At 38.0% G+C, this 15,036-nt stretch overlaps 1 protein-coding gene across 2 annotated transcripts; it reads right to left on the bottom strand.

Annotated features, from left to right (window-relative positions):
• Positions 1-2,306: 2,306 nt before the first annotated feature.
• On the bottom strand, positions 2,307-7,570 carry LOC116164625 (myrosinase 1-like). Of its 2 annotated transcripts, none has more exons than XM_031478826.1 (7): positions 7,501-7,570; positions 5,419-5,612; positions 4,786-5,361; positions 4,496-4,590; positions 2,769-3,206; positions 2,614-2,720; positions 2,307-2,564 (listed from the first exon to the last, which is right to left on the bottom strand). In XM_031478826.1, the coding sequence occupies exons 2-7, from the start codon at positions 5,558-5,560 to the stop codon at positions 2,426-2,428; spliced, it is 1,497 nt and encodes a 498-aa protein (XP_031334686.1). In that variant the 5' UTR covers positions 5,561-5,612; positions 7,501-7,570; the 3' UTR covers positions 2,307-2,425. The 2 variants fall into 2 exon arrangements, with proteins under 2 accessions (XP_031334686.1, XP_031334685.1); XM_031478825.1 differs by having other exon boundaries at positions 7,414-7,532.
• Between the last annotated feature and the right edge of the window lie 7,466 nt (positions 7,571-15,036).

Here is a 15,036-nt window from a genome sequence, read left to right as displayed (position 1 = left end):
CATCTGCAGCTGATTTAAAAACATGTCCGCAAATTCTATTTATAAATAGGGCAAGGTTTGCCGTGACTACAAAATTCATTCCAACCTGTGCCTTTGAGGACGACCCCCCATACAATTAAGCCATAAAGGGATTACATTTACCAAAGGTTTAAGAAATAGGTAGGTAATTTAAGAGTTACTATAAACTACAGTAGGTACGACGAAGTACTCATTGGTACGGGATTTCTCTCGCTTGGAAGAGTGTCCAAGATAAGGATGTCTATCATGGAGATCGAAACCATAGATGATACGATGATGGTCAAATTAGAGAAAAGATGCGCAATTAAACCGTTATTATCGCGCTTTAGAGAAAACAAAAAATTCCGATTACTTCCGAAGATATGACAGAAAAACTGAAACTTGCTGATCTTATGTTTATTTTTTGCTGGTGTTATTTGAACAGATACAACAAGAAAGACAAAAGATACTTTCTCATTGCCACTTTTGGAACTCTACAAGACAGCACCCGCGCACAACTTGCGAGCATTCCTATCGGATCAATTCCTGGAAAATAGAAAAAATGTTAGATACGTATACTTGCACGATTAAGATGTTGTGCGTAGATGCACCATCCTGTTGAAACCAACAATTTCCAACTTTTGTTTTTATTTGTGTGACGTATATAGTTGTATTCGTAATCAAAAGTGCTATACTAGATACAATGTGTACTTTTTCCACGGGCCATATAAAAAAGTATAGTTTGTTATAATTTCTCCGAAACAAAACGTTGTATTAAAAATCTTCCAACGGTGCTCAAAAAGGGGCAAGTATTTTTTGGGAACAAGAAAACGTCAGTTCTAGGTTCTAATGTAAACCCGAGTGTCTTCAAAAAGTTGATGATCGAGTCCAATACTCCACAGAATTCCTTCCGCTTTTGAGGTTTCGACTAGAGCCAGCAGGATTATATTGTGCCAATAGAAAGGTCAAATTACCGCAACTTACAACGCCACCTGACCACTGAATTCATTACTTCTTTCGGGGCAAAACCCTCTATCGAAGCATTTCTTGCAGAATATTCAACATTATAACTGATATGTATTCCAAATGACATCATTTTTTGGTGCAAATATAATTTGGGAAAGGGGTTTCAATGCAAATTTTAAGGTATTATTTTTTCTCAACATCATACACATCCATCCCAACATGTAACTATGAATACGAAATTTATAAACATCCGTGCGAAGCCGAGTCGAGCAGCTAGTTGTTAATAAAAAGGACCATTGGTATGAAAATTTGAACAAGTAGACGGCTCTTCAGGAGATATTCAGCCTCGTATTCGGCATTAAAGAATTGCAAGGGCGATGGACCAATTTATATTTTGTCACTTACGTTTTATTTAAATTATCAGTGGAACAAAGTGAATTGCATACATTTTAATGTGTTTTAGTGAACATTTTATTTAATTATTATTTGTATTACTTGTTTAGAATTACTTCCAATTTCAGAAATACTTGCATATTTTATGTAATTAATAGCACCACTACCACGCTACCCCTACCACCATCTCCGACGCATTGGCCATCACCACCCCTTCGAAACCCCATCATAATCGCCAGAAAGACAGAGAAAAGAGTGAATTCAATAGACTAAACGCATTAATCAGACGGGAAACGACACGATTGACTGAAGAGAACTGGGTGAGGGCGACTTCCGCTCTGGAGTAGGGGGATGGACGTCGCTACTGGACCAGTTCAACAGTGACGGCTTGTCAAGTGACGCAGGCCGTTTGGTAGGTCCAGTCCAGCCCTACAAATGACCACTAAAAAAACTACAAACCAGCCTCAATGGCACCGCCGGATAGACGAATTGGTGACGATTGGAGATCAATCCCGAGAAAGCGCAAACCATAATCCAGAAAAACAACAGATTGGAAGGTCTTATACATTTCAATATCTGGGAGTAACTGACCACCAAATCGCATTCACTCCTTATGTTGACGACCGACGTAGTAAAGAAGTCGAAGCCAACTATAGACATCCTATCCAATCCACGCTGACACGGATTTATCACGCCGTTCCTCATGCATACGCTTCCGCCGAATAGAAGACGTATATGAGTATATCTCCAAAACCAACAACCAAAAAGTAGAAACGGCACCATCCAAATGGAACATCCGGAACGAAACCATGCTCCAGATACCCACTCCCAACGGACGGCCAAGGGGCAAGGCCTATCCACAACATTTCTTGAGTATTGATTCGTACAATAACGTTATCTAATTTGATAGAGCTACATAGGTAGCGAGTTTGGCCTATTTACTGATCATGTACGCAACAAATTTGGGTTCGTATATGTGCCCCATATAATAATTTCTAATAATACTACATTTTTGACAATTTCCCTATGTAAGGGTTTTGAGAATTAAATAGTGAAATAGTTGATATTTTTACAATACTATCAAATGAGGGGTATGTATTGGAACCTGCCTCAGTCGCATCACCTCCTTGTAAAAATGTGCAGAAGATTTAGGTGTCCTGGTCCGCGCCGAATCAGTAAAGTTGACGTAATAAAGACCAAATTTCAATCTGAAAATTAACATAATTTTTCGATTTAAGACGCCCAATTGATGCTTACGTGTAACCATCTTTCCACTCCATATTGTCTATCAAACTCCAGACAGTGTAGGACTTAACATTACAGCCGTCCAAATATATGGCATTCAAGAGTTCGTTCAAGTAGCCCTGCAAGTTCAGTTTTTGTCATCTTTTCTAAAATGTTGTTGTTATTACCGCATGATAATGAATTCGGGCAGCATCATGTAGTTCACCAAGATCAGCAAAGCCATTTTCTGTTATGTAGATCCTCGGGTTATTGTATTCCATTTTAATCCATTTTAATAACTTTCTAAATCCCCATGGCACATCTTTTAGCCAATTGGCAGCCGAAGGCACCCAACTTGGATCTTGAAAACTTTTCGCACCTATATCGTTTTCGTACGACACGGTGCTGCAGTTCTTTTCGGAGTCATCACTGATCAACCAAGTACTGTAGTGATTAAGTCCCAAAAAGTCTGCAGTACCCTTAATGTATCCTATTTCTTTGGTAGTAAACATTGGCAAACGTGATTCTTTTAAATGTTGACATCGACTTAAGTTTCCTACGCGATCTTTCATAATTGGGGGGTAATCTCCGATGTTAGAAAAAATGGGATGCGCCCACCATCCAAACTGAAAATATGTTTTTTGTAACTCCAAGGTAGTTTAACCTAACTTCTTTTGACACGGAATAAAGACATTTGATTGGTTAAAATTCAAAAATTATCCAATAAAATTTCTTAACTTAAATTTGACATTATTATATCAAGATAATAATAATAGAGTTTAGGTCTGAAACAGGGCAGGGACTTCGTGCGTAATAGCGGATATTTTTCTTATCTTTTCTTACACTTCTTCTTTATTCATAGACATTTGTCTATGATGGTTTTATTCAATACCGTTAGGTATCGATTGTGTCTCACGTCCCAACACATAAAAGAATCGCCATAGTGTAACACCACGAGCCACGAAATGGCGCGAAACGTCCGTCCGACTGTAAGTATAGGGTAAGTCAAGATAGCAGTGCCAGATCAGGGACCCCCAATATTATCACAAATTCAACAATTTAATTGAACGTTTTTTTATTATTGACAATCGGTTAATCATAACTTAATCTTTTGGGGGCCGTATAAGCCCTGCGATGTATCAGAAACGCCAAACATAACGTGCACGTCATCTGCCGAAAAACGTTATTTTGCGTTATTTAGTATGGGCAAAATAACGTTTTCTACAGATAACCTGCACGTTAAGTTCAACGTTAGTAAAACATTACAGGGCTGATGGAACCCATTGAGCTAGCCGTAGGTATATAAAACCAAAACATCAATAAAATTGGTTAAACCCTGATCATTGAGTAATTAAATCCTTCACTCAACGCCCTGATTTAAAACTAATACAAACAAAATTTTTTTGTAACAGAGGACCGTTACACTACTCATATGGTTCTGTATTATATGCTTTTTGAAAATATTAAGAAAAACCATATTTTGGATATAGCAAAGTTTTAAATTTAGATTTAGATTAGACTATGGAATTTTTGTGTTGTCTGTCTTGCGACATTTATAAACCACAAAGTAGGGAAGCGTATAGATAAATATATTTGAAAGAGTGATCTCAATTTACAACTTACACTACTTTCCGGGTACAAATCCAAAAAAAATAACGAGAAACAGTCAAACAGATCCCTTTTAGACAAAATGTGACTGAATCTTATACACAAATGCAGAACATACCGTTAGTACCTACAACGAGAATTAACTTAAAATAAAAATCAGTCCATTTCGTCTTCATGTAGGTACCTATAGGTATATTTATGAAAAAAGAATCTCCATATTGCAAAACCGAATAAAAGCGTCATCTCAGTACAAAAGATACGGATAAAAATGCCATAAATCGAAAAACATTGCTTTTGTATTACTTACTTGCATTTGAATTCTTCTTTCTGCAGCTTCTTTATCTTCTATAAAATCCGTTTTAGGTTCACTCCATTGAGATACAATAGTTATTCCAATTTCTCCTTTAGAAAAAATAGTTGCTATACATTTCTCAAGAATAAGTTTGCAATACCTATTCATAATATTTTGTACACACACGAACATGAACATTTAGACATGTGTCGTTAGACAAAAGAGTACGACCTTTCAGAAATTATTCAATGGGTGTAACATAAAAGCGAAAGTACATACTTATTATTATACAATATATAACGTACCTTTCTGCTGGCGACGAAAGTATTTATCGTAGAGATGAAATGCCTTCGCATGGGCAAGTAAAATAGTTTTACCACAAAGGTAATCTAATGTTCCCGATTGTTCGAAACCAGGAGCTGCCCCACCTGTACCATATCCGGAATCACATACTTCGCTGGGTTCGTTAATCGTAATCCAGGTTTTCACGCGATCTCCAAACTGTTCAAACGCCACTCTGGCGTAGTCTTCAAAGTATGACGCTATTAATACATTTGGCCAACCCCCCATATCTTGCAAGTATTGCGGCAAATCAAAATGGTAAATAGTAACAACAGGTTTAATGTTATTGGCTAGTAGCTTGTCTATGAGATCAGAGTAATATTTAACGCCGCTCCAATTAATCTTATTAGGTTTTCCGGTTGGAAGAATGCGCGACCAAGACAATGAAAAGCGATAAAAATTTACACCTAACTGTTTCAGCAGCCGTATATCTGTTTCCCATAAATAATATGAGTCACAAGCTATATTACCGTTTTGCTTATCTTTGACCCACTCCGGCCGTTCATGGGTAATTCTATCCCAAATGTTTTCACCCTTGCCTATAATTAAAATTTAAAACAGATTTACCTACCCAACACAAAAAATAATATAGTCACCATCGTCGTTCCAACCACCTTCGATTTGATAAGCTGCGGTTGCCACTCCAAAGGTAAAGTCGTTTGGAAAATGAAACGCTTTTTCACATACGATTCCGGTGGCGGTGAAAATTAAAAAAAAAACAACGATCATCGTGTCCATTGCGTATTTCGTAAGTTAACGACAGCAGCTATTCTTCTTGTCTGTACTTATCCTAAAAACAGATACATTACTTAATAATACCTACTGATGTTGTTTTAGTAACTAATTCTTTAAAAAATACTCATTTCATTTGGCATTTTGACAATCACCATACAACACAGTTTTTTTTGCATAATGATCAAATTGCCGGACATTTTTGTCAAAAAAATCGTACCGATAAAATGAGGTTACTTTATGACAGTTATTGATATTTTCGTGACCAATCACTCGAATAGGTACCAACTATTTATACAATGAAATGTCAACCGTCCTTAATTGACTGAATCATACAGTGACTTTTATTTTAGAAAACATACTGAAAAATTTCAAAAACTGAATGTATCACAATTTCACCCCAGGATCTGGAGTTACTTTGTGACCCAAAGTTACCCATGAGTCCTTGCATTTTTAATATATGTAACCTCAAGTATGATAGTTATTTATAATTTTGTATTGCTGTCTGTCTCTCTGTCTGTCCGTATGTCTGTCTGTCCACTTGTTCGTGTGCACGATACGTCGATACACCATATAAAACATAAAAAAAGATCGCTATTGTTTTTGGGCTACGTAGACTAATGGGCCTAAAAGTTACAGCCCAAAAACTGTCCAAACTTTCAAAAAAAGGGTTTCTTTTATAATTCTTAGTTACCAAGAACATATGAATGTCCGATTTTCTGTGTTAGTAAATATTCCTTAAATCTCAAGCAACTGTGCAGATTAAAAAATCGCGCATGCTCAACCCAACTTTTCTATTTAAGCAATTCCAATTTTTTTATTTGTTGGGATCTTAAGGAAATTTTGTATGTAACGCACAAAAAGTAAAACTAATGCCGAATCGAAAATAGCTATTTATGTAACAAGTTGCAGATTGACTACCTTTGACGTACTAGACGTGTATTTGTCCAATGACCGCAGCGAACATCAATTCGGTGCTCATTAATTTGGAAAGGAGGATAGTTTTAACTAGGGTTTCGTTAACCTTTTCAATGTTCATTTGCTGAAAGGGTAACATCATGCAATAAAATGCAAACTTTGATGCATGTATAGACGTACATCAATCCTCATGTTATTGATCCCAAGGGTTATCGGTTATCATTTAGCGAGATATATTATAGTTACGCCATCAACTCGAAATAATTAGACATTGTAGTACCTGTTATCTGTGTGTGGATTATTTATATCCATAATTAGCTATACCTATGTGATATGATTCCGAATTTATTGCCCATTACACCACTATTAATTGTGAACGTCAGTTCAGGCAAAAATCATAAGTAGTTATGATCTTTGGTTCAGGCGACCGACCGAAATTGATTGCTTAAAATTCAAAAATTAGCCAAGGAGGTTTTTTATTTGGGTCGTTGAACTAGACATCGTCTTTACAATCGGCCTTTACACTGTCAACAAACCACAAGGTGACGTGATGTCTTATTTAACAATAACTTTATACCGCATGTGCTATCTGTGCATCACATAGGTACCAAATATCTGTGTTTCAGCAAGAGGTGTTGTACATAAGTAAGTACGTTTTCAGTGCTGATAACCAGAAATACGCCCTGCCGATTGAAAAGGATTTATGATTCAAAATTAAGGTGTGATTACCATAAAAACATACCACACCCTGCATATGATACATGATTATCTTTTCAACAAAAAAGCTTTATATTTTCGTGAGCACATACACTAATGATGTAAAAACTAACGGAATAATTTTTCAACGCATTTTCCTCTTTTTGAAAAACTGGTGTTAGCCATGGTGATGCATGTAAACTTAATGGAATAGCTCATGGATTATTATGAGCAAGAGTGCTTACCTGTTGTAAGTAGTACAACTTTTTTAAAGGAATTCAAATTAACACTAAACAAAATGTGTAAAACTATAAATAAATATAAACATATACCTTATCATCGAAGATTCTCGCAATAATCTTCGGTTATCATTTGAACTTACTACCCAATACCAGAGACTTGTTATAACTAGACCGCGCATAGCTCAAGTTGAAAGTTGTCAACATGGTAGGCCACCCACCGAACTCATAAAGGCAAGAACTTTCGCGCTCCAATCTTCACTATTTGTTTTTGCTGGGATTATATCACTGAACTGGGCTAGTTTTTCAGTATTTTTTAAAATTTCGTTGCTGAATCGAAAGCGCACACTTTCTAGACACATACTGTTCTCAGAAAAGTTTACAAACGGTAATAATGAAATAAATGTAATCTAGTGTAAATTTTCGTATAAGGTATTTTTTACCGGATAGTTTACATCTAGGTATAGTTATGTATATGGAATGGAAAAAACAGAAAAGCACAAGAATATTTTGAGAAACAATCTTTGCGATAGTGTAACAGAGATATGAATTTGTTTAGTCGGCGTCTTTGTTGTACGTCGCGCAGAAATCTCCACGGATGTAATTTGTTTTTGGCACTTCAAGATCATATCATCATCATATAGGTATATCATAATCATGTCCTGCATGCTGCAGTGAATAAACTTGATACTGAAGGTATTCTTTACAATACGTATTAATTACGAAAATAAGAAAATAAACGAAGTAGATGTGAGAATTAGACATTTATACAACAAATGAGTATTGTTTAAAAGCCAATAAACATTTTTATGTAGATAAACACATTTCATTGTACCATTGAATAAAATTTTAATGCAATGATTCTAGTTAATTCGACTGGTTATATGTAGGATCTTGCTAAACTGGTTCGCGCGTTGCCATTACGAGTATGATGTGTTGCCTAAACATGTTGGCATCACTCTTTTATAGGCGAGTGGCATTGTATGCGCGGTCTAGGTATAACAAGTCTCTGCCCAATACCGTTATTCAGTGCCAATACGTAGTTGTTACACGTGCACCCCCCCCCCCCCCCCACACACACACAACACACACACCCACGCACCCTCCCTCACACACACGAACACACATGAAAACAGTATCTTGCGTTTTCTGGTTCTTGGTGTGGAGTAGTCTTTTCCAGGGCAGGACGTAGGTATACCTAATCGTAACTCATGTCCACGATTGTCTAAGGCAGTGTTTCTCAAACTTTTTTGTCTGGCGGCACACTACAATTATTAAACAAAATTCGCTGCATCCTTAGTATTATTATTTTTTTGCTTTTTTATAGTTAGTAAAGAGATGAAGGATGAGAAGTCTTTACAACAAAATTTCTAAACACAAAAGCATTTCAAACTAATTGTCAGGTAAACTCCTGACTTGTCTTTCCGACTACTTTTAATAGTCATTGCAATTATCTTTGGTCATAGCTTTGAATATAATATTCAAAGGTCATAGTATGACATTTAGCCTTTACTTTACTTTTCCCGACGCAAAAGTTGTAGAAACCTTTTTTGTAGACAAATTGCAATGAATTTTTTTGAGTTTTTTAAGCCATTTTAGCCAAAAAAATTTAAAAAAATTTTTTCAAGCCGTTATGACTCTTAAAATTTTGACACCCTCAACAACCTTGAAGATGGTTACGGATCAAAACTAAAATAGGACGTTTTCCATTCCCCATACGACCCTATATGCACCCCAAATATAAGTTATTGAGAAAGTCTGATGTAATGTTAATGAATTATGAACCATAGAAATAAATAAATAAAACTAAACTAATAAACAGAATTGTAATTGTTTATAATTATTTTAATTCCTTTTTTAATTTATGTAATTTTAAGCTTATTAAGTAAATATTTAAGAATTTCGCGGCATCCTTATGAAGCTCATGCGGCACCCACTTTGAGAACCACTGGTCTAAGGGCTAATGATAGACGACTAGGCAGTAACCGGTGGCACAGACAACGTATACTACTGTGCCGGTGGTAATTGGTAAGGAAGGATAGTTTTAGCGGTAGTTTTACTTGAATAAGCTACTATTCGTACAAGAAACTCTCGTAGGGACAGATCTTGATTGCAAACTAGCACTAATTTTTGTATGGAAGTGCTTCTCTGTCTCTGTCTATCAAGTAAATTTATTACTTCGCGTCAATTTTAGACAGACTATAGGCGATTAATTAATTGACGTTTGTTAATTTATAGGTTGATTGTCTCAAATCGTATCTAATCGGAGAACTTCGGTCAGACTCGTTTACCCTGAAACGCACATACCCAGGCGATGTCCTTGACCATATTTTAGTTACAATTAACAGTCCATGTACTATATGGTCTAAGATATTTTCCGGGGCTTTTCTGAGCATGGTGGCACTTGTTCAATACGACCCATTCGTTTAAAGGCGCGTAATGTGGCTTTTATTCTACGGCCCAAAATTGATGCCGAAATTGAAAGACGAATAGGACAGGGAATTCTGAAGCCGTGTGATAACCCTACATGGGCGACACCGATAATGCCGCTAGTAAAGAGAGATGGAACTATTAGGATTTGTGCCGACTATAAATGTACACTTAATCGGGCTCTTCAGGATGATCCGTACCCGATGACGTCTCCTCAAGAAATCTTAACTGCGTTGAATGGAGCTAAGGTAATCGCAAAATTGGATATGGCTCAGGCATATCAACAATTAAAAGTGGATGAGGATTCAGCAAAGTTACAGACCATAATCACTCAGAGAGGTACCTATACGGTCCACAGACTCTGTTTCGGAATCAAGGTGGCACCGCAGATCTTTCAACGTTTCATTAACAATCGTTTGGCAGGAATTGGGTATTATCACATTTTTCAAAAAGTGCATCAAGTAAAAGGGTTTGAATGTAATAATCGTGTACAACACTTAAAAAAACAAAATGCACCGCATATTAGCGGAAAAATAGATTTGAAATTTGAATTTATTTGATGGCGCGCAAACATACTGTGACGTCATCGCTCTCATGTCAAGCGCGCGAAATTCTCCGTGATGATTGCTTTGGTTCGTTGTATACGTTGCATTTTGTTGTATTTATACTATAAATAACGTGCGGAATGAGTTCAACACAGAATAAAACATGTTTTGTACCGTGATCTGAAAGCACCAGCGTTAGTATTCCCAAAAAAAATATTCGTAACAGTTTCCAAGTAACTGGGAAAAGAAAGGGAAATGGTTTCAAGCTGCCAGGCGGATTGCGCCTAATCAAAATCACGGTTTTTCTGTTGTGAAAATCAATTTATGTAGATAAGTTTTATATTTACTTCTTGATTGTCACATTTTACAGTTTTACAGTTAGGTACAAGATATGGCGAATTATACTAGATTCAAACTAATGAACGGAATAACAAAAATGAACCCAGAGGTAGTTCCGCATATTTTTGACTGTTAGCCTGATGCAAGTAGCTGCACCATCATTCGGTGGATGGCTCTTAAAATCGTTCATCATGAAAATGTCTATGGATGGCAGGTTATTGGAGGATTCCTTTGCAAATCCTTCTGATGCCATGTTATGCGTTTCCTTGTGTTATAACGCGTGAAGAAAAAATACAAGAATAAGCACTGATGGCCACACTTTCAGAAAACAAAATGTGGAGCACACGTACACGAATAAAGGCCAATTCTTACATAGGGGACGCGTAGTCCACTTCCGGTAAATACTCGTACAATAAATGGAATTTGCCTTCAGAAAACGCAGTATGTCCTCTTCTTTCCTTTATTTGTGTCTTCTTCAACATCCACCGCCATTGCATTTCATGATCACTAGATGAACTACTCGATGAAGCATTGAACTGAACCAAAGAGTTTGTTCCCTCTGATCCGACCCAAAGGGACAATTTGTTGAGCCGCGCTGCGCTATTTATGTGAGAATTGAACCTAGAAATTGCCCCGCGATGCGTCGCGAAGTGGCCACTTCGCGCGTGGCTTATGTACAGTGAGAATTGGCCTTAATGCAACATCTGAAACGCACACAACTAAGCTAACGATGGCATTTGCAAGAGGGATGATTGTAACCTTTGAATTTTTAAACGCGTAACTGGATACATGTGTTGCTATGAGAGCGATTACGTCACTTTGCTTACCGCCTATGAGCAGTCGTTTAACGTCCCTCTCGTATTATTCAAATTTATTTGTTTAATTATTCGCTGATTTGTTAATAATAATTAATAGCATTAAACACAAATGAACTATGATGGTTTTGGTTTATTAGTGTAATAAAACAAAAATTAGCTTGATTTAAAACTTTTGATAATACCCAATTCCGGGATGTTTTCCATACTTCGGTGACATTTTGGTTGCCGCGGAAAACGATGAGGAACTGTGTGAAGGGATCGAAGAAATTTTACGCCGATTCGCAGAAGATGGACTGAAACTAAAGAAATCCAAATGTGTTTTTAGGACTACGGGCATTGAATTTTTGGGATTTTTCATCAACGCAAAGGGAGTACGTCCTACGGTTGACAAAGTTCAAGATATTAAAAATGCGCCTATATCAAACGGGAATTACAATCATTTCTGGGATTGTTAAATTTCTACTACGGATTCCTAAAAGATAAAGCGAATGTTGCTGATGCTTGGCACCGACAAGAACGTTCCGTGGAAGTGGATAAGAAGACACCAACAAGCATTTGAAAAGGTCAAGGAGTTGCTCTCGTCGGAACAATTGGTGGTTCACTATGACCATTGAATAATCAGATTTATTATTCAATGCTATGACCCAAAGAAAACTTTAAAACTTTCGTGCGATGCATCTCCTTGGGCAGTTGGTGTAATACTGAGTCATATGGAAGAAGATGGTAGGGAAGCTCCCATCGCGTTTCATTCAAAAACATTAAACCAGACAGAGCGCAGGTACGTACAGCCAATTGGACAAGGAAGCTCTGGCAATAATTGCGGGAGTTAAAAAGTTTCACAATTATTACTATGAACGGAAATTTGACATCATTACGGACCACAAGCCGCTTCTAGGAATATTGAGCGAGAACATTCAGGTTCCACAGATGTCATCTCCGAGATTAGTGCGCTGGGAATTATTTCTTAGTAATTATAATTCGCTAATGCATAGGGCAGGTAAAGACATAAGTCACGCGGGTGCTCTGAGCCGCATATCATTGTCTACAGAAGTTGAATTTATAACTATCAAATTCAATGGCCAAGTACTCATAATGGAGAATATGCCAGAAATACTTTTAAAAGCCGAGAAAGTTGCAGAATTAAGGCCGATTCTCACTTTCGTGCAAAGAACCGGCCCGGCAACGGCACGGCACATACTCGGCACGGGCAAAGTTTTTTGAGTTCAATTCACACTGCGACACGTTTGCCGCAGGTAAGCAGTTTCTACGTGAGTTTCAACTGTGGAAATGTTCGAAACTTCCACGTTAATTAAAATAGGTCTAATATTAGATGATGAAGAACAAGAAAGTACATATTGCAGAAAAATAAAAATACGTTTTTGTGTATATAAAATGCATAAGAAGTATCTTTTATGACCGAAATCATTCTCACGGACACATTCAATCAGCATCTCATCTTGTTCCGCTGAAAAAGTGTTCCTTTGCTGACCCTTCAACCTTTCTTGTACTATGAAAACTGAACTAAAGTCGGTGACCTGCACAGATTGTATTCACACTTGTCGGAACGTGCACGGTACATGCCCGGCAAATATTGTTTCAGAAGAACACCGTGTGCAAAGGCCGTAACTTGCCGAGTCGTTGCTCGCATAGTGTGAATTACACCCCAAGGCACGTACTCGGCACAGGCAAGGCATCGACTCAGCAAAATATCTATATTATTGAATCTTATGAATTTTTTGGGGTGTAATTCACACTATGCGAGCAACGACTCGGCAAGCTACGGCCTTTGCACGCGGTGTTCTTCTGAAACAATATTTGCCGGGCATGTACCGTGCCACGTTCCGACAAGTATGAATACAATCTGTGCAGGTCACCGACTTTAGTTCAGTTTTCATAGTACAAGAAAGGTTGAAGGGTCAGCAAAGGAACACTTTTTCAGCGGAACAAGATGAGATGCTGATTGAATGTGTCCGAAAGAATGATTTCGGTCATAAAAGATACTTCTTATGCATTTTATATACACAAAAACGTATTTTTATTTTCCTGCAATATGTACTTTCTTGTTCTTAATCATCTAATATTAGACCTATTTTAATTAACGTGGAAGTTTCGAACATTTCCACAGTTGAAACTCACGTAGAAACTGCTTACCTGCGGCAAACGTGTCGCAGTGTGAATTGAACTCAAAAAACTTTGCCCGTGCCGAGTATGTGCCGTGCCGTTGCCGAGCCGGTTCTTTGCACGAAAGTGAGAATCGGCCTTTAACAGGAAGAGATCCAATTCTTAGCAGGATTCGCGAGTTTATACAATTGGGCTGGCCGAATAAGTTGGAAAAGGGATTAAAGGAAGATGAAGGATTCCGCTGAAAATCGAGGAACGAGTGCTGAGAGTTCTTCATGGTGCACACATGAGTAGTAAGAATGAAGTCACTGGCAAGATCCTATGTTTGGTGACCGTCAATAGATCAAGCCATTGAAAGTGCTGTAAGACAATGCCAAGAGTGCCAATTAACCATTAGGTACAAATGAAGATGCCTGCTAAAGCAGCTATACAGCGATGGGAATGGAGCGAGATTTCTTGGAGTCGAATACATATAGACCACGCAGGACCATTTTGTGGACAACAATTTTTAATTATTGTTGACTCTTGTAGTAAATGGTTAGAGGTAAAAAGAGTTCCGTTTACATCATCTAAATGCACCATTCAAGCATTACGTGGAATTTTCCCAACTAATGGAATTCTAGAGGTAATTATAAGTGAAAATGGAAGTTCGTTTACGTCAGAAGAATTCGAATGTTGGACTAAAAAGAATGACATCCGACATACTCGAGTTTCGCTACACCACCCAGCGTCAAATCGCCAAGCGGAAAGAATGGTACAAGAAACCAAGAGAACTTTAAAGTAACTGAGTACGGGAGATTGGGAAGTAAAAATCGCTCGCTCACTAGTTGTTGGTTTTGCCGCGTAAAAAAATAACCTAAACGACCCGCTCAGCAAAATCAGGACCCAGGAGCGCTTTCAACGCCATTTCGTGAGCGGTAAGCAACATCAGGCGCGACATATACCTTTATGGTGTTAGTTCAGACGTCTCAAAGAGGATTTTCGACGAGATCCACATGCCGTGCGGGTACGAACAGTGTCGCCGGTATCAAGGCTTCCATCATTACCAGCGATGCTGTCGCGCCGACGCTCGCTGCGTGAAATGCGCGACCTCCCACTTGACTGCCGACTGCATCAAGTCAAAGAAAGAAAAAGCATCCTGTGTAACTTGTGGAGACCGTCCCATAAATGACAAACTGTGCGAAAAGTTTCCGCGTATTAGCACAAGACGGCCGGGGGCGATTTCACAGTCACAATCCCACCCGTCTAAGGGACATATCCAGACCGCCGAGACTAGATGCGATGCCGGAAGTATCTCTCGTCGCCAGTACCCCTACTGGTAATTAGACAGCGGAAGCCCTGAAGAATGTCAAGTCTCCCACGGAGCTGTTGGAGGT

The sequence above is a fragment of the Photinus pyralis genome, unplaced genomic scaffold (assembly GCF_008802855.1).
Source record: "Photinus pyralis isolate 1611_PpyrPB1 unplaced genomic scaffold, Ppyr1.3 Ppyr1.4_LG2, whole genome shotgun sequence".
In the NCBI taxonomy this organism is placed as follows: Eukaryota; Metazoa; Arthropoda; class Insecta; order Coleoptera; family Lampyridae; genus Photinus; species Photinus pyralis.
This window is presented reverse-complemented; position numbering and strand designations above follow the sequence as displayed.